Here is a 21649-nt window from a genome sequence, read left to right on the forward strand (position 1 = left end):
AGCTAATAGGTCAAAGGTAACAGGTCAAGGTCAAATCAGAGGTCATCTTCTACTATCTGCCGCAATATCTCCAAAATGCAGAGAGCAGTTTCAGTTTAATTTGGTACGTACAACTCAGTGGAGTACCCTCCCACAACACAGGTCATCTCAAGTGTCTGCTGCAGTATCTTCAAAGAGAAGTATCAATTTATCTTGGCCAGGAAATTGAATGGATCATCCTCTCTTTTACCCTGAACATCAACAGCTTCATGTGGTGACATCAAGCAAAGCAGCATTATGGGAAGGCGCCACTTTCATCTGGGTGGTTTGTTTGAGTTTATACATTTTACTTCATGGACACAAATGTCGAATTTTCTTCATGCCTACTTAAATTAGAATATTGTTGTACTTGGACTTTCTCTTTAAGCTTATCCTCTGCCCAAAGGGAGAGGTGTCAGAGGTTACGAGGACCTCTGGGAGGGTGGTGAGTCTTACCATATTCTCCACAGTGCGCAGATACTTGGCACACTGCGTGTGGCCGTTGTATTCGGCCACGTCGACTGCTGTGAAACCATCCTGGTCCTTGATGCCAAGGTCCACCCCGTTCACCACAAGGATCTGACAACACTGGAACACAACAGGATGGGACCATATGTCAGACATTAAGCACATAACGACAGTCAAGTCAACAGCATTGGAACCAATGATCATTCGTGCCACTCCAGAACACATTTGGGAAGAAAAGTTAAATGTGCTGCAGATGTTGCTAGTTAAGTCAAGTCAAGTCAAGGAGGAAGTGCTGGTACTGTGCATCAGTGACACAGCAGAACTTACTTGAGTTCTGAATGTCAACCATCAAGATAGACAATATCTCTAAAATAACCACCTATCTGCCACAGCCAGACGAAGCGTGGGCGTCCCCTTGGCTTTGGGGTCCTCATTACTCAGGCACTTGAGTGCTGGATCGTGCACAGAAAAATGCGAAAGATGGCCAAAATGTTTAAGCTGACGCTCCCTCACAATGCGAGTGATACTATTCATCTTAATCTGTCTAAGTAACCACTCGTTTGATACAAAGTATCCTCTGAAGGGACCTAGTATCAAAGACATCCAGTCTTTGCCTTAGGTCCCTGGCTAGCATCCAAGACTCACAACCATAGAGGAAGACGGGCAACACAAGGACCCTAAAGATGTAGACCTTCAATTTTCTGCAAAGACATCAGCATCACTACACACCTCTGTCCCATGACTTCAAGCACCTCTTGATCTCAAAGGCAGAGGACCCAGAGACAAGTATGCCCCTGCTGAGATAAGTGAATGCCTCTACAAGTTTATCACTTTCTCCCCATCCAGGCCCACCTCTGCTGTCTGAGTCCTGAAGGTCATTAAAAGCCCAGACCTTCATCTTGATCCAGGACCATCTCAAACACAGACTCCACTGAGATCACAGCATCGTCCATGAAGTGAAAGACAGTAAACGTTAACCTCTAATCGCTAATGGAAATATTAATTTGGTTTGAAGTCCAGATTCACACAATAAATAAATCCATTCAAAAATCATTTCAAAGAATAGTGAAGACAGAACTTGCAGTCAACAATTCAAACAAAAAAGCCATCACTCCATACAGCGTCAAACTGACAGTTGGGAAATTTTATTTTTTGGCGTATTTATATTCATTATGTTATACCTTACTAAACAGTCACCCCTTTGGCATAATAAGCAGTTGAAAGTAGGGAAAAAAAACTTTGTATTGGAAATCATGGGCTATAGCAGGGATTATATATGTTGAAGATGTTTTTGAGGGTGACAACTTAATGTCCTTTCAACAACTGGCAAGTAAATACAAACTCCCCAAACAGGATTTTTGGAAGTATTTGCAGTTATGAAGCTGTATATTGCAACAAAAACAAAAACTTCCACTATTTACTCAATCCGAGTTACAAAGAATAATGCAGATTAATCGGGGGGGTTAAAGGTGGGGCATCTAAATATTATAGTCTCATGAGAAAATCTCATCCACCCAAACTTGAGGCTCTTAAGAGGGCATGGGAGATGGATTTAGGGGGTGAGATCGTTGGGGAGAAGTGGGAAGAAATTACTACGTCTTGGCACAAGGTATCAAGAGAGACACAGATTCGCTTAATTATGTATAAAATTATACATAGAATGTATTGGACCCCCAGTAAGATGGCAAGGTTAAAGCTCTGTGACTCGGAGTTATGCTGGAGATGTGAGAGTTGTGAGGGAACACTTGTACATATGCTGTATGAGTGTGAAATGACACAGAACCTTTGGAAAAAGATAATATTAGTTATCAACAAGGTTCTTGAGATATATATATCTCAGGGCCCTGCCTTGTGTATTTTAGGTTTGATAACAAGTGAGATGAGGTTATCCGGATTGAGTAAATAGTGGAAGTTTTTGTTTTTGTTGCAATATACAGCTTCGTAACTGCAAATTAAAAAAGGTCTTGTCTCAGAGTGATGCTGAAAAACTAATTCATGCATTTATTTCCTCTAGGCTGGACTATTGTAATTCATTATTATCAGGTTGTCCTAAAAGTTCCCTGAAAAGCCTTCAGTTAATTCAAAATGCTGCAGCTAGAGTACTGACGGGGACTAGAAGGAGAGAGCATATTTCACCCATATTGGCCTCTCTTCATTGGCTTCCTGTTAATTCTAGAATAGAATTTAAAATTCTTCTTCTTACTTATAAGGTTTTGAATAATCAGGTCCCATCTTATCTTAGGGACCTCATAGTACCATATCACCCCAATAGAGTGCTTCGCTCTCAGACTGCAGGCTTACTTGTAGTTCCTAGGGTTTTTAAGAGTAGAATGGGAGGCAAAGCCTTCAGCTTTCAGGCTCCTCTCCTGTGGAACCAGCTCCCAATTCAGATCAGGGAGACAGACACCCTCTCTACTTTTAAGATTAGGCTTAAAACTTTCCTTTTTGCTAAAGCTTGTAGTTAGGGCTGGATCATCCCTTAGTTATGCTGCTATAGACTTAGACTGCTGGGGGGTTCCCATGATGCACTGAGTGTTTCTTTCTCTTTTTGCTCTGTATGCACCACTCTGCATTTAATCATTAGTGATTGATCTCTGCTCTCTTCCACAGCATGTCTTTTTCCTGGTTCTCTCCCTCAGCCCCAACCAGTCCCAGCAGAAGACTGCCCCTCCCTGAGCCTGGTTTTGCTGGAGGTTTCTTCCTGTTAAAAGGGAGTTTTTCCTTCCCACTGTCGCCAAGTGCTTGCTCACAGGGGGTCGTTTTGACAGTTGGGGTCAGCAGACCCTATAGTGTAAATTGGCTCTTTTGACAGGTTGTAGGATCATTCTTAGACACTGGAAATCAAAACATGTTATTCCAATCAATGAATGGTTAGAAGAAATGACCAAAATGGCCAACTATGAACGGTTGACTTTTAGCCTGAATGACCGAGAGGAGGTGTTTTTGAAATTATGGGGCCCCTATTTGAACCACTTACAAAATGGGTGATATGTGAAATGTAGTAGATTGACTTTCATGTGAAGGATGAAATACTCAGATTGTAAAAGGTCTTGGCTGTGAAGTGGAGGGGAGTGGTGACTGTGGAAGGAAAGCGGAGGAGTTGGAGAACATTAACGTGGGACTCGTGGTATATAAATCTCTCCCCCTTTTTTTTGGTATTTATTTATTTATTTATCCCCCCCCCTTTCCCCCCCCCTCTTTCTTGTTAACAATTTGCTGTAGCTGTAGTGGGTTTGTTCTTGCCCCAACGCATGTGTGTGTTGGTTGTGTTGTTTTACTGTTTTAAAGTTCATAAAGCAATAAAAAGTGAATTACAAATTAATTATGTTATACCAAAAATCAAAAACTTGCCATTACACTCACACTGACAGACATCTGGATCCATGTAAAATGCAGAAAAATTGATATTCTAATGAACAATAGATTTGCTGGTTTCACTTCTTTTGAGAAAAATTTCCTGCTCCAAAAAAAAACAAAAAAAAAAAACAGGGCTATTTGGCGATCAAACAAACTATGTGAATGATTTAAAGTTTTGTAACTGTGTCAGGATGAAGTTGGACAAAGGCTGCTGTTCTGAACTGAAAAAGCTTTGTGCTGCCAAACTGAGTCACTTCAGGTCTGTCCACTTCTAAAAGTGGACGTCAGACTAGGTGAGATTTTTGTCCCAATCTGACTTTGTAAGAGGCAGCGCAGGTTGATCTTATCTTAATCCTGCTGGATGAACAGACGTGAATCCAGAACCACATTAGTCAAATCAGCAGGTTTGAGTCGTGGTTAAAACCAGGTGGCAGAAGCCACAAATTAAAAACAGATGGTTCAATGTGAAACCACAAACAGGAGCCTGCTGTGGTCTGAAAAGCCTTATAGAATGGTGCAAACATCCATCACACTATGGAACTGCCTTGGATGGCAACCATCGAGACAGACAACTGATCTATTACCACCTATTTGCTGCAGCCAGGTGAAACACAGGCGTCCTCGTGGCCTTCTCCAGCCACTGGAGTCCTCAACACTGAGGCACCTGCATGCTGGGCCATGCCCAGAGATTTGGACCATGGGGCCAAAATGTTGTAGCTCAAGGAAGTGGTACGCCTCATCTGAGTCTATCTCAGTAACGGTTCATATGACACAAAGACCTCGTACCAAAGACATACAGTCCTTGCCTTAGATCATTGCTTAGCATCCAAGTCTTACGACTATACATTAAGACAGGAAGTACCAGGACCCTTAAGACTTGGATCTTTGTTCTCCTGCAAAGGTACGAGCATAAGGTACGAGCAAAGGTACGAGCAGGTACGAGCTGCTTATACGAGCATGTCGATGCTTATACGAGCATGTCGATGCTCGTATAAGCATCGACAAACACCTCTGTCCAGAGCCTTCATGACTCCAAAAACTCCAGATAGTCATTGAAAGCCTGGATCTTAGTCTTGATCACAGTGCTGTAATGAAGAAAATCGTTGATTGCAGAAATATGACAGCATCATCCAGAAAGTCAATATCAGTGAACATGAAGATGCTGAGGCTACTGGACTACACAACCCTACTACCCAAGACCCAGTTCAAGCAATACAGAACAGAGTAGGAGCCAGAACACATCCCTGATCAACACCAGAGTTCACTGGGAAGAAGGCAAAGACTATACACAGAATTCACAGAATTCAGATTACAGTATTATCCTTTTTTTTTTTTGGAAAATTATAAATGGCATCAGATGAAGTGTGTCACTTAATGGTTGGTATTTGTTCGAATCCCCGCACTGATTCAATTCTGCTGAGAAATTTTTAAATTTTTCTCACTTTTCCAGCCCAACTTTGAGAAGCTGACTACCAAAAGCACAAAGATTCACACCTCCAGTTCTCCGTTATCTGCAGCGTCGTGAAGCGGCGTCCCGCCCCAGTTGTCAGTCACGATTTCACCACCATGCAGCAGCAACCAGCTGAGCACTTTGGCGTGGCCACGACTGGCCGCGAAGTGCATGGCCGTAGCACCGTCCCCGTCTCGGTCCGTTAGACTGATGTCTGTGAAATTCATCTGATGGGGTGACAACACACAACACTGAATTTGATGGTTTTTAATATTTTCTTGATAAATATGATTTGATGTCAGAGTCACATGAGAAATGGGCAAATCCAAATTTTATCTGCATAAATAAATTAAAAATGGATGGAGCATAGTGGACTGAAACACAAACATATAACATTAAACTGGTCAAATTAATTATTATTTTTTAAATCATGAACTGAGTGATCACTTGATGTTCCCTCATGAAACCTTGTTAGTAGAAAACTTATTTCTTGCAACCAAGTTCAACAAGCCTGTTTTTAAGCAAGCTACATGCTAACAAGCCACAAGAGCATGAAGACCCTTTCTGTTGAACGGACTATGCTAGTTTTCTAGGTCAGTTGTTACTTCGACAATAAGTGAACCATAATCACGTGGTCAGCATCAGACATCCAAAATGAAGACACCCAGCAGAAGGAAAATGCTACAGCTCCTTAACTGGCTGTTTCCGAGCATTTTATTACAGCTATCTGTAATAAAATGGCATTTTGTGTGATTAACTGTCCCAATAGATCGTGTAAGATGTCTGTGCTTCATTTTTTTTCTGTCAAGTGAAATTTTTGTCTTGTTTAATTTTAGATGCTAATGCCGTTAGCACTTTTAGCAGCTATCAGTAGCCTGATGACATTAGGTCCAGTTAATCAACGATTCCTGAGGAAATAAGTGAGTCATAATTTTTAATGCCCACACCAAAGTAAACTGTTATGAAAAATACCAGGTCACATTCACATAAAACTCAGATTATATCTACAACACATTCCGCCCCCTGCTGAAGGAAAACAGTACTACATTCCTTCCACCTAGTCTATATGCAATTAAATAGGTTCTGCTCTTTTAAAAATTGGTTTTTGGATTGTGAAAATAAATACTGTGATATCAGGACTGCATTAAATATGCATATTAAATATTTAATATAATAAAGATTTAATAAACACCCCAACTGTGGTTAGCATGTTAGCTTAGATTTGGGGGGGCTTTGGCCTTCATTTGTCCCTCCCAGGTCATGCACAGTCTCATCCATGCTCCACCGCTTGTTAGATAATAGCTGTGCTAATACTTTATTTTATGTTAGCTATCAAGTATTTGTCTGTGTTATTTGTTTGGAAGTTCTGGGAAATATAAGTTAAGTTTTACTTCCATCATTTATGTCTAAGTTTTAGATACAGGGAGGGCTCCCCCTATCAGTGAAAGCCAGTAACATTAGAAATGTGAAACTAAACTACACCCACTGTTAACACCCACATTGTATAAAAGTGTTGTACAAGCTACTTAGTGTGCCTTTCACAAGATGGACAGTGCCTGTGAAGATCCTGGTCCGGTTTTCATTGTGACCTTTAATAAATCCAAAATGAAGAATACAATGGTTTGGTTTTTGGTAAGGGGCAGAATCTTACATAAAAGAGCCGAGGGAAATTACACCTCTTTAGCCAAAAATGTGATGGTGACACAGGTACAGTAAGAGTTACCAACATGGCAACAGATCTCTATAGAAAACCTATGAGTGCCGTCACGTAGGGTTTGTCTGGTACACACACACACACACACACACAAAAATTGATCACTGACTTCAATTACATTTGTTTTGCCAACTGGTTCCACAAAATTAAATTAGGTTAGTTAAAAGCAAAACTATCAAATTAATCTATCTTAATGTGCATATTTAAATCATGTTTCTTTTTTCATAGTGCGTGCAAATATGCAGATTACATGAAAACAAAATTAAAATGAATAAATAAATTACTGACAACTGACAGAATGCTCATGTGACAACAAACCAAAAGAGCTGCATTATGATACAACACTGTTTTTTTTGCACATACTCCACAATAGATATGAAAGTCCAGTTAAAAGTAGCATATGCCACATACAGAGCAGCCTGTTGTGTATTAATACATGTAAAATTCCCTGCAAACTTTACATAAAAAAATCCTCCACGTCGAAAGGAGTCAGTTGAGGTGGCTCGGGCATCTTTTGCGGATGCCCCCTGGACGCCTCGCTGGAGAGGTGTTCCGGGCACGTCCCACTGGGAGGAGGCCCCGGGGAAGACCCAGGACACGCTGGAAGGATTACATCTCTCGGCTGGCTTGGGAACGCCTTGGGGTTCCCCCGGAGGAGCTAGGGGAGGTGTGTGTGGATTGGGAGGTCTGGGCGGCTTTGCTTGAGCTGCTGCCCCCGCGACCCGACTCCGGATAAAGCGGACGAAAATGGATGGATGGATGGATGGACTTTACATATAAAACTCAGAAAAGAATGTATTTGTTAAAAACTGCTGACAATATCAAAAATATCTGCTCCGACCAGAAAATGCAATATTTGCTGAAATATTCCTTCTCATTTGACAATTTGTAGGACATTTATCTCTACATTATGTCTACTGTATATTTTGTCATACTGAAGGCAAATAAATGAGGCAGCAAGGACACATAGAACAAAGTTCTGATGGTTCGGCGTACCAGCCAGACGATGACAGTGTTGTGTCCCATCTGTGCAGCTGCATGCAAAGGCGTCATCCCGTCACTGGCTCTGATGCTCGGATCGGCGCCACAATCCTTGGCCAGGTATTGGACGACCTCCAGGTGACCTTCTTGGCAGGCCAAGTAGATGGGTGTGGCACCGTTCTTGGTTTGGGAATTGACAACACTGTGGGAAATGAAACAATTAGATAATAACAATAATAATAATAAATGTGTGTGTGTGTGTGTACAGCCCCAATTCCAATGAAGTTGGGACGCTGTGTAAATAAAAACAGAATACAATGATTTGCAAATCCTCTTCAACCTATATTCAATTGAATACACCACAAAGACAAGATATTTAATGCTCAAAATGATAAACTTTATTGTTTTTGTGCAAATATTTGCTCATTTTGAAATGGATGCTTGCAACACGTTTCAAAAAGGCTGGGACAGGGGCAACAAAAGACTGGGAAAGTTGATGAATGCTCAAAGAACACCTGTTTGGAACATTCCACAGGTGAACAGGTTAATTGGAAACAGGTGAATGTCATGATTGGGTATAAAAGGAGCATCCCCAAAAAACTCAGCCGTTCACAAGCAGAGACGGTCCAGTAGTTTAAGAACAATATTTCTCAATGTTCAATTGCAAGGAATTTAGGGATTCCATCATCTACAGTCCATAATATAATCAGAACATTCAGAAAATCTGGAGAACTTTCTACATGTAAGCAGCAAGGCCAAACACCAGTATTTAATGCCCGTGACCTGCAATCCCTCAGGCGGCACTGCATTAAAAACTGACATCATTGTGTAAAGGATCTTACCGTGTGGTCTCAGGAACACTCGTCAGTTAACACAGTTCGTCGCTACATCTACAAGTGCAAGTTAAAACTCTACCATGCAACACGAAAGCCATACATCAACAACATCCAGAAACGCCACCACCTTCTCTGGGCCCGAGGTGATTTGAAATGGACAGACACAAAGTGGAAAAATGTGCTGTGGTCTGATGAGTCCACTTTTCAAATTTTTTTGTAAATCATGGACGTTGTGTCCTCTGGACAAAAGAGGAAAAAGACCATCCAGATTGTTACCAGTGCAAAGTTTAAAAGCCAGCATGTTGTGATGGTATGGGGGTGTGTTAGTGCCCATGGCATTGGCAACTTACACATCTGTGATGGCACCATCAATGCTGAAAGGTACATCCAGGTTTTGAAGCAACACACAGTGCCATCCAAGCAACGTCTTTTTCAGGGACGTCCCTGCTTATTTCAGCAAGACAATGCCAAGCCACATTCTGCACGTGTTACAACAGTGTGGCTTTGTAGTAAAAGAGTGCAGGTACTAGACTGGCCTGCCCGCAGTCCAGACCTGTAGCCCATTGAAAATGTGTGGTGCATTATGAAGCAGAAAATATGACAACAAACACCCCGGACTGTTGAACAACTGAAGTCGTACATCAAGCAAAAATGGGAAAGAATTCCACCTACAAAGTTTCAACAATTAGTGTCCTTAGTTCCCAAATGCTTATTGAGTGTTATTAGAAGGAAAGGTGATGTAATGTAAGGTGATGTATTTATTATACTTGATGGACCATAGTGAACACTTCTTATATGATGTCCTCAGTGCTTAATTTGTAAAGTGGGAGGTCCCGGAGCGCAAAGGATGGGTGGCTCCGGTGCAGAAAAAAAAGGGCAGGGTGGGGGGGCTTGCGAACAACGCTGTGCGCCACACCGAAAATAAACTGGGCATGTATTGTAGGCCTAATAACACTAGTCACACCAAATCCGGATAGAGTACAAATTCCTGTTTAATGATGTACAGTGGTCCCTCGTTTATCGCGGGAGTTATGTTCTCCGCGTTCATACCGGGGGCGCGACGCGAGCGACTGCAGCCACAGGTTGCCATGTAATCCATATGTAAGGACGTGTTTTGGTGCCAAACTGCGCAGCGCGACGCGATGGACGCGAGTGAAGCAACGCGAGTGAAGCGATTTTGAGCGTTTTGCGCGTTTGTGGCGCGATATTGCGTCGCGTCACGTCGCGTTGCCCTCCTCCCCAAGTTGAAAAATCTGAACTTTTTCGTCTTGTCATGCCACGATGACCAATCAGGGACTGAATATGTAGTGATGTGGAGATGTCTGGAGTTTGACTAAAGATGTGAACATGTCCTGTATCTGGTAGCAGCCTGTGAGCAGAACTTATGTCTCTTTTGTCCTTTATTTCACAATTATGACAGAGTTGAGCAGCACCACAGCAGGGGGAGCTGAGTTTTTATGCGCGCGAGGGAATCATCCATGGAGATTATTTTACTTATTAACTACACAGATGTATAATAAAACAAATGGTGACTGGTTTCTAAAGACAATTATGACAGTTTTTTTGGGGAAGAGCCAGCTGCAGCAAGCAGCGGAGTTTCTTTTTTTTTTAATTGTTTACATGTGCGCTCGTGAACGGGACAGTTGGTCCTCAAACTGGGTCCCGCAGAGGCGGAAGGACCGCTGAAAGCGGCCATCATCCAGACGCAGCTCCTGCAGCAAATAATGATACTCTCTGTATTGGGAGCTTTTCACAACAACTCGCTCCGTGTGAAAGGTCCGTCATGATGACTTGACGCCGAGCGGAATGGAAGCTCATCCTATTTGATGACGCCCGGTGTGAACGCAGCATTAAATCCGCGAAGTAGCGCTATTTTTTACACTTATTATAGATGCTTTAAGGCTGTAAAACCCCTCACTACACACTTTTCTCAAACAGGCATTAACATTTTCTCACTTTTCTCTCTTGTGTAAACACTCTTTTTTCTTCTGTGCGAGAAGATTATAAACAGACACACGCAGAACTTAATGCGCGGCTCTCCCTTCACTCACTACCTCCGGGGGTACGGATGCGGGACCCGCAAAGAATCCAAGTCCTCTCTCGGTGGCCACGGAGCTCTGCGGCTACGGTCAACATCCGGATCAAAACAGCGAGCGTCGCCTCTGGACCTGTTGCCAGATTTGGCGCAATTCTGCACAGCAGACAGGAGGGCGGTGGTGTGATTGGGAATGAGAGCAATCGCGGTGATTTTTTAAAATATTTTGTTAGTCAAGAGAGGTGGCGGATCACGGATCCAGTATAAATAGCTGGCGGAGCCAACGTCCGAGGTTCCGGAGCGCGCTCCGGCTTGCTCCCCCTCAAATTAAGCCCTGGATGTCCTAAAAAAAAACACTATAACAAAAATTGACTGTAAACAGGATCAAATTTATTGCCAAAATCTTTCAATTATACCTGAATCTATATGTGATTTTTTTTTTAATTGATAAAATCAATAAAAATATGACTGCATATATTCTTAATAATAATATAGAGATACAGACAGTTAAGACATTTTCCATTGATACCAATCAAAATTAGAAACAGTCCAGCAGGTAACAATATTCAACATGTCCATGACTAAATATACTAAAACAAATACATCACAATTGTACACACATCACAACTGTGATATGTGTACAATTGTGATGCATTTGTTTTAGTATATTTAGATTTTGTTGTGATTTGGCACTTTATAAGCCGATTAAATTGAAATTAAATATTTTGAGTCTTAAAGTAAATAAATATGAAACTGGTCACTGGGTCCTTAAACTTTGGACATAAACTCTACATGGTGGATCCTTGATCTGTAGTTTTTGTCAAAAGCATTTCCTTTCAGACATTATTGGCATTTCCTTTCAGACATTATTGGCATGAATGTCTTTCCATATATCCGAGCTGAGCACTTACAGCTGCTGTGCTTCACTTCAGGATGTAATTTATAAAGAAACACAGCACGTTTCATTTTTGGAAGAAAAAAGTTTTAATCGATTGTAGTTTCTTGTCTGTATTACAACGTTTGGAAAGAGGTGTAATTTTATTTAAAGCGGCAATTCGTTTTAAAGTTAATAATTCTGAACCGACTCTGTCTCAGCAGACAGCCACGCAGCGTTTGGAGCTGTGACAACGGAACGGAGGACGATTCTCATTTCTTGACTGCAACAAGACAAGAGCCCCAGTTAGTGACTTTAATCCACACAAAACTGACTCATAATATTTTAATGGCTTTCAGAGGGGTTAAGAAGCGGACTCACCGCTTCTGAAGAGCAGCGAATCAAAGTGCCACAAGCCATTGAATCGAAGCATTGCTTCAGTGGTTCACGGCTTCAAAGTGGAGTCGAGCTGCAGAAACGGTTGATTACAGAGCCACTGCAGACCAAACCCTGAATATCCGACTTTATTTGTACGTCCGTATGACTCTGAAACTCGGAAAAATCCGTATAATTTACGGACTATAGGTTGACATGAAAACCACTGAAAAGCTGTGTTCACCGCGGGGACACGTTTGGCACTATTCAGGATTATTCTAGATTTTTTTTTTTTTTTTAACTGATGACGAACGATGCGTTAAAAAATTTGACTGATGCAACTGCATTGGTCCAAACTGGTCTGGATCCAGGCCTGACACAGTGGTAAACATACCACTGTCCCAGCTTTTTTGAAACGTGTTGCAGGCATCCATTTCAAAAGGAGCAAATATTTGCACAAAAATAATAACATTTATCAGTTTGAACATTAAATATCTTGTCTTTGTGGTGTATTTAATTGAATATAGGGTGAGGAGGATTTGCAAATCATAGTATTCTGTTTTTATTTACATTTTACACAACGTCTCAACTTCATCGGAATTGGGGCTGTATGTATAAAGCAGAATTAAAAACATGGAGTCTTTGCAATAATCTTCCTCACAGGTTTTAATAACAAAGAAGAGAGCAAAGGTTTCAAATGACAACATGTAAATTGAATGCAAAATCTTTACATGAAACTTTTTTTTTTCCTTTAGAATACTATCCCCTTCAGTTGCATGTCAGAGAGGGAACAAGTGCTTCTCCACTAAATCCTATAAGGTCACGCTTTATTTGGACACTGACAAATGAATCTCCTAAGAAGATTAACTCTCCTCCAGTTACCTTGTGCTTAATGAAGGGTTGTTACGAGTTAAAATAGAATGTGAGGACGAGTCCTGGAGGTACACACATACATATATACATATACATACATATATACATATACATACATATACACATATATACATATACATACATATATACATATACATACATATACACATATATACATATACATACATATATACATATACATACATATACACATATATACATACATATACACATATATACATATACATATATATACATATACATACATATACATACACATACACATATACATACACATATACATACATATACATATACATACATATATATACATATACATATACATATATATACATATACATATATATACATATACATATACATATATATACATATACATATACATACATATACATATACATATATACATACTGAATTAGTGCAGCATATTGGAGATGAAAGCAAGTAATGAACAGTGCAAACTGTCAGCTTTAATGTGAGCATAATTGCATCCAAATCAGGTGACCCGCCACTTAGGATGGGGGGGGGGTTAACTGCAGTCCCAATATCACAATATTTATTTTCACAATCCAAAAGTCAATTTTTAAAAGAGTATAACCTATTTAATTGTTTATCAACTAGGTGGAAAGAATATAGTACTGTTTTCCTTCAACAGGGGGCGCAATGTGTTGTAGATATAATCTGAGTCTTATGTGACCTGACCTTGAAGGGGAAAAAGCAAAACAACAACAACAACAACAGAGAAACTAAAGAAAAAAATAATAATGGTTGCCCGGAAGAATTTGGTTTGACATTTTTCAAACCAAATGTGGACAGGGCCACAGTGACTGGATGCTTGACTGCTTGGCTCAGAGCAGCCTGCTGCAGGCAGAGTGGAGGAGGTGCAGCACGGCGTCCAATATACTTCCCAAGCATGGAAAAAGTTCCAAGATAGCAAGAAGAGTTTGCCTGCCTGGTGGATTATGGAAGACATTGTGATATATCAGTTAAGCAGACATTGGCCAGCCCTGATGCAAATTATTTTCAGCACTTTTTATGCAGCCCAGACTGAGATTGTGAAGGACTGCAAGGAGCAGTTTAGTTCAAAGTAATCTAACAAATACACAGTATAGGACTCCTCCCCAAAAAATCCTCTGAAATCTGATGTGCATTTAAATAAGAAATGCAATGTGAAAAAGTGTATGTCTGAATTTCCCCCATGGTTCTCTTGTTACCAAAAAACAAAACAAAAAACAAACAAACAAAATAAATAAATAAATAAAAACAAAACAACAACAACAAAACCCACCGTAATATATTGTAATAGTAAATTGCATTATTTGTACAATCCTGCATGTATGGAATCAGCACCAAGTATCATGATATGCATCTTATCAGGAGGGCAGTACATCATCCCAGCCCTAGTCCAAATATATATGTAGAGCTACTTGTAAATAATTAAAATGACTTCTTGTGTGAGTCTGAAGAGTACATGTGCATGCAAAATAAATCAAAACCAAATATAGCACACTTACTGGGAAAATGCTGCAGAAAGTTCCAGAGGGCTGTCTGGGTGAGCGAACTAGTTTGTAAAACCAAAAACAACCACATCTTAAATATGCCAATAAGAAGGGGAAGTTGTTTGTGGTCCGTGATCATGAAGTGGGCAGATTAATTATTAAATAAGTGTAACCAAAGTGAGCTGCAGTGTCTCAGCACTCTGGGGTCCACAGGGGACAGTAAAGTACGTCCCGTACCAGTAATCTGAACCACAAATGTAATGAGAGTGATTTTAAAAGTACTACTGATGTTGTCGGGCCTCGAAACAGTCTTAAAGAAGAATGAGCCACAAACCTCTAATGGTTTACAATTTTGGACACTTCTCCTATTGAGGTGGGAGGAAAATACCTCCTTCACTGAAAGGGTCAAAGGGCACAGCCGGGAAACAGCAACAGTTTTATTCTTTAGATGGAAGGCAAGAATAATGTTTTAAGGTCAAGGTTCATTTAGTGTCATTCCAGCATGCACAGTTGTATGTAAAAGTTTGGGCACCCCTGATAATTTTCATGATTTTCCTTTATAAATCATTGATTGTCTGCATCAGAAATTTCAGTTAAATATGTCATACAGCAGACAACCACACTGATATTTGAGAAGTGAAATGAAGTTTATAGTATTTAAAGAAAGTGTGCAATAATTCTTTAAACAAAATTGGGCAGGTGCATAAATTTGGGCACCCTTGTAATTTTATTGATTTGAATACATTTAGCACTAATTATTGGAACACAAAATTGGTTTGGTAAGCTCACTGACCCTTGACCTCCTTACACAGGTGAATCCAATCATGAGAAAGGATATTTAATGTGGGCATTTGAAAATGTTTCCCTTCTTTGCACAGACCCAGCTCCACAAGGGGGCGTTTGGGGGCGACGCCCCCTCACATCATCAATCCCGCCCCCTCGGATGTGAGAGTTATCAAAAAATAAAAAGAAAAAGAAAGAAAAAGAAATACTACAGCAAAATATTATTTATTCAATATTATTATCACTTTACTGGGCCGGTATCATAGATTTACGTCGACGGTACCTAGCTATACCCGCCCGCTATGCGTAAACAAATGACGTCATAGTGCGGGCAGCCCAAGAACTGTCCGCAGAGGGGGGGGGAAGAAAACTGTCCGCAGAGGAAAAGATGAAAATGCAAAAAGTGTGTTTTGGTCCCAATATGGATATTCCGGATGATTTTCTCATCGATAGTACAACAATGAACAGCAGCTAAAGCAGCCAGCTTGATGAGGATGCACTGGCTAAATTGGAGAGCAGCGCGCGCCAGCTAGCCGAGAGCCGACACGACAAAAGTTAAGTGAGCCAACTTTTTATGTACGCGTTACGTGTTGTGTATCTCAGTAAAAAGTGATAATAATGCAAATAACATGCTGTTGTCATGCGGTATGCATTTTCTTAGTCCCGCTGTTCACGGCTAGTCGCCCGCAATGACAGATATTAAAGTTATGTATTGTTGTAAATATATCTACATGAAAGGTTTATCTTTGACCTGTTGTGTGACTGTCATGCCCAATTGCGCTTGTGATGGAGGGCTGTATTTGGGGTTAATCTACTGTCTCGTGTCGTTCTCAGATCAGTTGTTGGTTTGGTTTTGTGGTATGCAGGAGATCACTTGACCGAGGGTCTATATGTTCAAATAATAATTAAAAAAATACTGTCATCACTCTTCACTCTTAGTCTCTTACAACGGTGTAGCCTAAACACAGGAGCTTTCCAGGAGCGCACCCAATTCATTAGGCACGCTCAGAGGCACGTCCAATCCAGTGCGCACTTTTTTTGGGGGGGGGGGGGGCGACCCCGCCCCCTGTGATAAACTCATCGCCCCCTTAATATTTTTTTTCTGGTGCCGGGCCTGTCTTTGCATCTCTTCTAATGAGTGGCAACATGGGAACCTCGAAACAACTCTCAAATGACCTGAAAACAAAGATTGTTCAACATCATGGTTTAGGGGAAGGATACAAAAAAGCTATCTCAGAGATTTCAGCTGTCAGTTTCCACTGTGAGGAACATAGTGAGGAAATGGAAGACCACAGGCACAGTACTAGTTAAGGCCCGCAGTGGCAGGCCAAGAAAAATCTCAGATAAGATGAAGCGAAGGATGGTGAGAACAATCATAGTCAAACCACAGACCTGTTCCAAAGGTCTACAACATGATCTTGCTGCAGATAGTGTCTCTGTGCATCGATCACCTATACAGCGCACTTTGCACAAGGAGATTCTGTATGATGCTCTATGATGCAGAGGAAGCCTTTTCTGTGTACATGCCACAAACAGAGTCACTGCAGGTATGCTAAAACACATTTGGACAAGCCAGCTTCATTTTGGAATAAGGTGCTGTGGACTGATGAAACTAAAATTGAGTTTGAATTTGGACATAACAAGGGGCGGCATGCATGGCTGAAAAAGAACACAGCATTCCAAGAAAAACACTTGCTACCTACAGTAAAATTTGGAGGTGGTTCCATCATGCTGTGTGGGCAGTGCAGGTACTGGGAATCTTGTTAAAGTTGAGGGTCACATGGATTCCAGTCAATATCAGCAGATTCTTGAGAACAATGTTCAAGAATCAGTGACAAAGATGAAGTTGCACCGGGGCTGGATCTTTCAACAAGACAATGACCCTAAACACTGCTCAAAATCTACTAAGGCATTCATGCAGAAGAACAACATTCTGGAATTGCCATCTCAGTCTCCAGACCTGAATATTATTGGAAATCTGTGGTGTGATTTTAAGCGAGCTGTCCATGCTCGGAAACTGACAAACCTGAGATGTTTTGTAAAGAATGGTCCAAAATACCTTCAACCAGAATCCAGTCTCTCATTGGAAGCTATAAGAAGCCTTTAGATGCTGTTATTTCTGCAAAAGGAGGATCTACTAAATATTGATGTATTTTTTCTGTTGGGGTGCCCAAATTTATGCACCTGCCTATTTTTTTTTAAAGAATTATTGCACACTTTCTGCAAATCCTATAAAGTTCATTTCACTTCTCAAATATCACTGTGTTTGTCTGCTGTATGATATATTTAAATGAAATTGCTGATCCAAAGAACCAATGATTTATAAAGGAAAATCATTGAAATCATCAGGGGTGCCCAAACGTTTGCGTACAACTGTACATGCTGGAATGACAATAAATGAACCTTGACCTTAAAACATTATTCCTGCCTTCCATCTAAAGTTTAAACTTTTGCATACAACTGTAATATATGAAAGGAAGGAATTTCCGCACTCAAGGCTCAGTGAAGGCATTAAAAAGTAAATAAATAAATAAATAATAATAGTTTTTTAAATCACTCTGATGAACTTCCGGAAAGAAGCTGGACCACCGATGGGAGGTTCTGGCCTTGATGCTGTACAGCCTTCTCCCTGAAGACAAAGGGACAAACAGTCCTTGGGCAAGGAGTCCATGGGCGGGGTGAGAGGGGTCCTTCAGAACACTGGAGGTCCTGCTACTGCAGCAGTTGTTGGAGAGAAGGTTACGCCCGATGATCCTCTGTGCAGCTTTCACCGCATGCTACAGAGCCTTCCCGTCCGCCGCAGAGCCTTCCTGTCCCCTGCAGAGCCTTCCTGTCCACTGACTGTATGACACAGTGATGGAATGAGTCAGGACGCTCTCCGCCACACAGGTGTAGAAGGAGACAAGAGCAGGTGAGCAAGTCCAGCATATTTCAGCTTCCTCAGAACATAAAGGTTTTGGACTTTTCCCATATTGCACCTGACAGTTTCAGAGAACTTTCTTCAAAAATTGTTACATTCTCAGTCCTTATTAACAGCAACAGAAAAGGATTTTTGTCCAACTTGTACCAAGGCATTATTAAGAGGATTAACGCTGAAGAACTGAACTGTGGCTCAGCCATGAGCTGGCTTAAATACTCCACTCATGCAGTTCTTTATGGATTTAAAACTTATGCTGAATGTACAAAGACATTTTATCAAAGCTGGAAACCTCATTCTGAACTGTTTCACTGACAATGTCTCATTTGCGCTCCAGCAGTTTTTTTCCCTTCACCGTCTACAATTTTACTTTATACTGAAGAAGACAAAGTCTACATAAGTCTGTGTGACCCTACTCAACGTACACTGTTATTACTGTCTTCATGGACAGGATTTCAAGACACAGTCAGGAACTGTAGGGTGTCCCCTTTGGCTTTTTGGGGATGATATGGCTCGACCGGCTTCAGATTGGGATCTCTGATGTGCACTGAGCAGGGTTGAGGTAGAGTGTGAAGCGATTTGGATGAGGCTCAACATCTCCAAATTTGAGACCATGGTCCTCAGTATGAAAAGGGTGGATTGTACCCTCTGAGTCAGGGGACAGTTACTGCTCAAAGTGAAGGAGTTTAAGTATCTGGGGGTCTTGTTCACAAGTGGAGGTAAGATGAGATCAATAGAGGGGCTGGGGCTGTGTCTGAGGTTCTATGGACACTGTACCAGACCATCTTGGTGAAGAAAGAGCTGAGTCAGAAGGCGAGACTCGATTTACACTCCTATCCTCATCTATGGTCATGAACTTTGGATAATGACTGAAAGAACAAGTGGTCGAAATGAGGCTCCTTCATTGGGTTCCTTCATCTGGGCTCACACTCCAGGACAGAGTGAAAAGCTCAACTATCTGGGAGGGACAAGTAGCAGAGCCACTGCTTCTTCTCATCAAAATGAGTCAGTTTAGGTGGTTCTGGAATCTGGTGAGGATGCCGCTGGCCGTCTCCCTCAGGCACGTCCAACTGGGAGGATGCCCTGGGGAAGACCCAGGATATGCTATAGGGAATGTATCTCCAAGATGGCTTGAGAACGCCTTGGGATCCCCCAGGAACAGTTCAAGAACTGGGTCGAGGACAGGGAAGTGTGGGGTGAGCTGCTTTGTCTACTGTTGCTGTGACTCGGACAAACAGCAGAAAATGAATGAATGAATGAATAAATATCATTATCACTCTTGTAAGACATAAGACCCTTCTGTCATCTATAACTACAATTAAATTGTCTTTAATCTGATAACAGTGGTTTAAGATGATGCATAATTATAGTTTTAATAACACGTTTTGTTCCCGTTTGTTATTATTCTTATTGTTATTTGTTCCCTGGCAGTAAAAGAGGGCATGAATACATAATCACATGAACATTTCTAATGTCAATGAACATGTCTTGGACTTGATTTGGATTAATCATCAAGAAATTCAAAAAGAATACAAAGAGTTTGATGCTGTACGGTAAAAAACTGTGTGACTGTGCAAGAATGAGACCAGTGAGTGAAGCCACCAAAACACTCACGACCACTCTGACGGAGTTACAAGCGTCCGAGACTGCAGATCATTTGCTAGCTAGATTGGGGATAGTGAAACCTTTGATAGTGTTGCTTTATCCATTCAATGTTAATAGAATTATAATGACAGCAAAACCTGGCTGTATTTTAGCTCAGTTTTAAAAATGTTCCCTGACTGTAAGGGGCGGTGGACAAGTGGTTAGTGCACTTGGTTTTGGTGCAGAAGGTTCCCGGTTCTAATGTGGAGTTGCGTCAGGAAGGGCATCCGGCGTGAAACTTGTGCCAATTAAACATGCAAATCCACCTCGGATTAGCTGTGGTGACCCCAAGTGCAAAACAAGGGAGCAGCCGAAGGGACTTAGTATTTTTATATATATATATATATATATATATATATCTCCATTCATCCATTTTCCCCCCAGCTCCTCCGGGGGAACCCCCGAGGCGTTCCCAAGCCAGCTGCGAGACGTAGTCACTCCAGCATGTCCTGGGTCTTCCCTGGGGCCTCCTCCTGATGGGATGTGCCTGGAACACCTCTCCAGCAAGGCGTCCAGGGGGCAGCCCAAAAAGATGCCCAAGCCACCTCAGCTGGCTCCTTTCGAAGCTCCCAATATGAGGTCCAGAGCTGATTATTTCAATGACGAGTGTGATGTCATTCATAAATTAACTATTACTATTAACCACATCTACCACCCCTCTGTTATGCTTTATTACATGCACATCTGTGCAATTTATCTGTGCAATAATCTTACTAATATATAGATATATAGATAGACACACACACACACACAGTTTTATTCTATTTTTACGTAATCTGTTCAAGCCAGCATTCATGCATTCACCAGCAAACATATTATATTTTAGTCACCTTTCTTTAATGTAAATATTTGTTTTTCTTTACTACTGTACACTTTGATTTTCTCTATTATGAGAGCAATAAAGTTTATCTTATCTGATCATAAATACATGCAGACAGTTTTACTGAGGTGTCTCTACTTTTTTTTTCTTTGAGGATCAGATGCTATTTGTTGCTGCTAATGTGGTGGAATTATTGTTCTCCTCTGACAGCTAAGTGCGACATTCTGAGAACCGACTCCGTCAGTCTGGTTCAAAGCGAGCAGTCAGCAGTGATTTTACTCATAAATGTGAGGAAAGTGCAAAGGTAAAAAAAACAACAGCAGCTTTCTGCAGAAGTGGAACCTTCTCAAATTCATGTTGGAATTATGACTTGGCCAAAGATCTTAATCTGCACTAATTAATTACATAATGCCCGTTCCTCTCCCCCCCACCTCCTTGTCTTTTGTGCAGGAAGCCTATCAGCAGAGCAGCAGCACAGGAGCCTGCTGGTTTTGCTTCACTGGGATGGAAATGAACCACACAAACAACAACAGAATCTGGAGCAGAGACGCAAACACCACACACTCAAAATTATGGCTCGCAGGGCTCCCAGAGACACCAGACTGATGTCAACTGACATAACATCAAAGTAATCGACCATCTCCAGTGTGGAACAATGTGATACATTTCCTCAAACATTTTTACACTCAACTCAATATAACGATGCTTCAGCTCATTCACAAAGTTAACAGCTACAACACAATAACCACATCTTTAAGCACATCTTTAAAAATGGCCAACATTAAACACAAAAGTGGCTGGGGCCCTATCTTGACACCAGGCTCAGAACAAGTTGTGCAAGTGATATCTACTATTTAGAGGATGTGAAAATTGAGCACAGAGCTGGACACAGAGAGGCTGCAGGTATCTGCTTCAAACAGACTGTGTACATAAACTAGACAAAACCTGCATGACATCACCTGTAGGTTTTCTATAGAGACCCAG

General features: G+C 41.2%; 1 protein-coding gene across 1 annotated transcript in view; it reads right to left on the reverse strand.

Annotated features, from left to right (window-relative positions):
- Positions 1–21649, reverse strand: part of espn (espin) — a 142370-nt gene that overhangs the window by 99370 nt on the left and 21351 nt on the right. Inside the window, 3 exon segments of the mRNA XM_034173173.1 lie at positions 475–606; positions 5338–5520; positions 8004–8190. Coding sequence (XP_034029064.1) covers positions 475–606; positions 5338–5520; positions 8004–8190 — 502 coding nt within the window.

Source organism: Thalassophryne amazonica, chromosome 6 (genome assembly GCF_902500255.1).
Source record: "Thalassophryne amazonica chromosome 6, fThaAma1.1, whole genome shotgun sequence".
Taxonomy (NCBI): Eukaryota; Metazoa; Chordata; class Actinopteri; order Batrachoidiformes; family Batrachoididae; genus Thalassophryne; species Thalassophryne amazonica.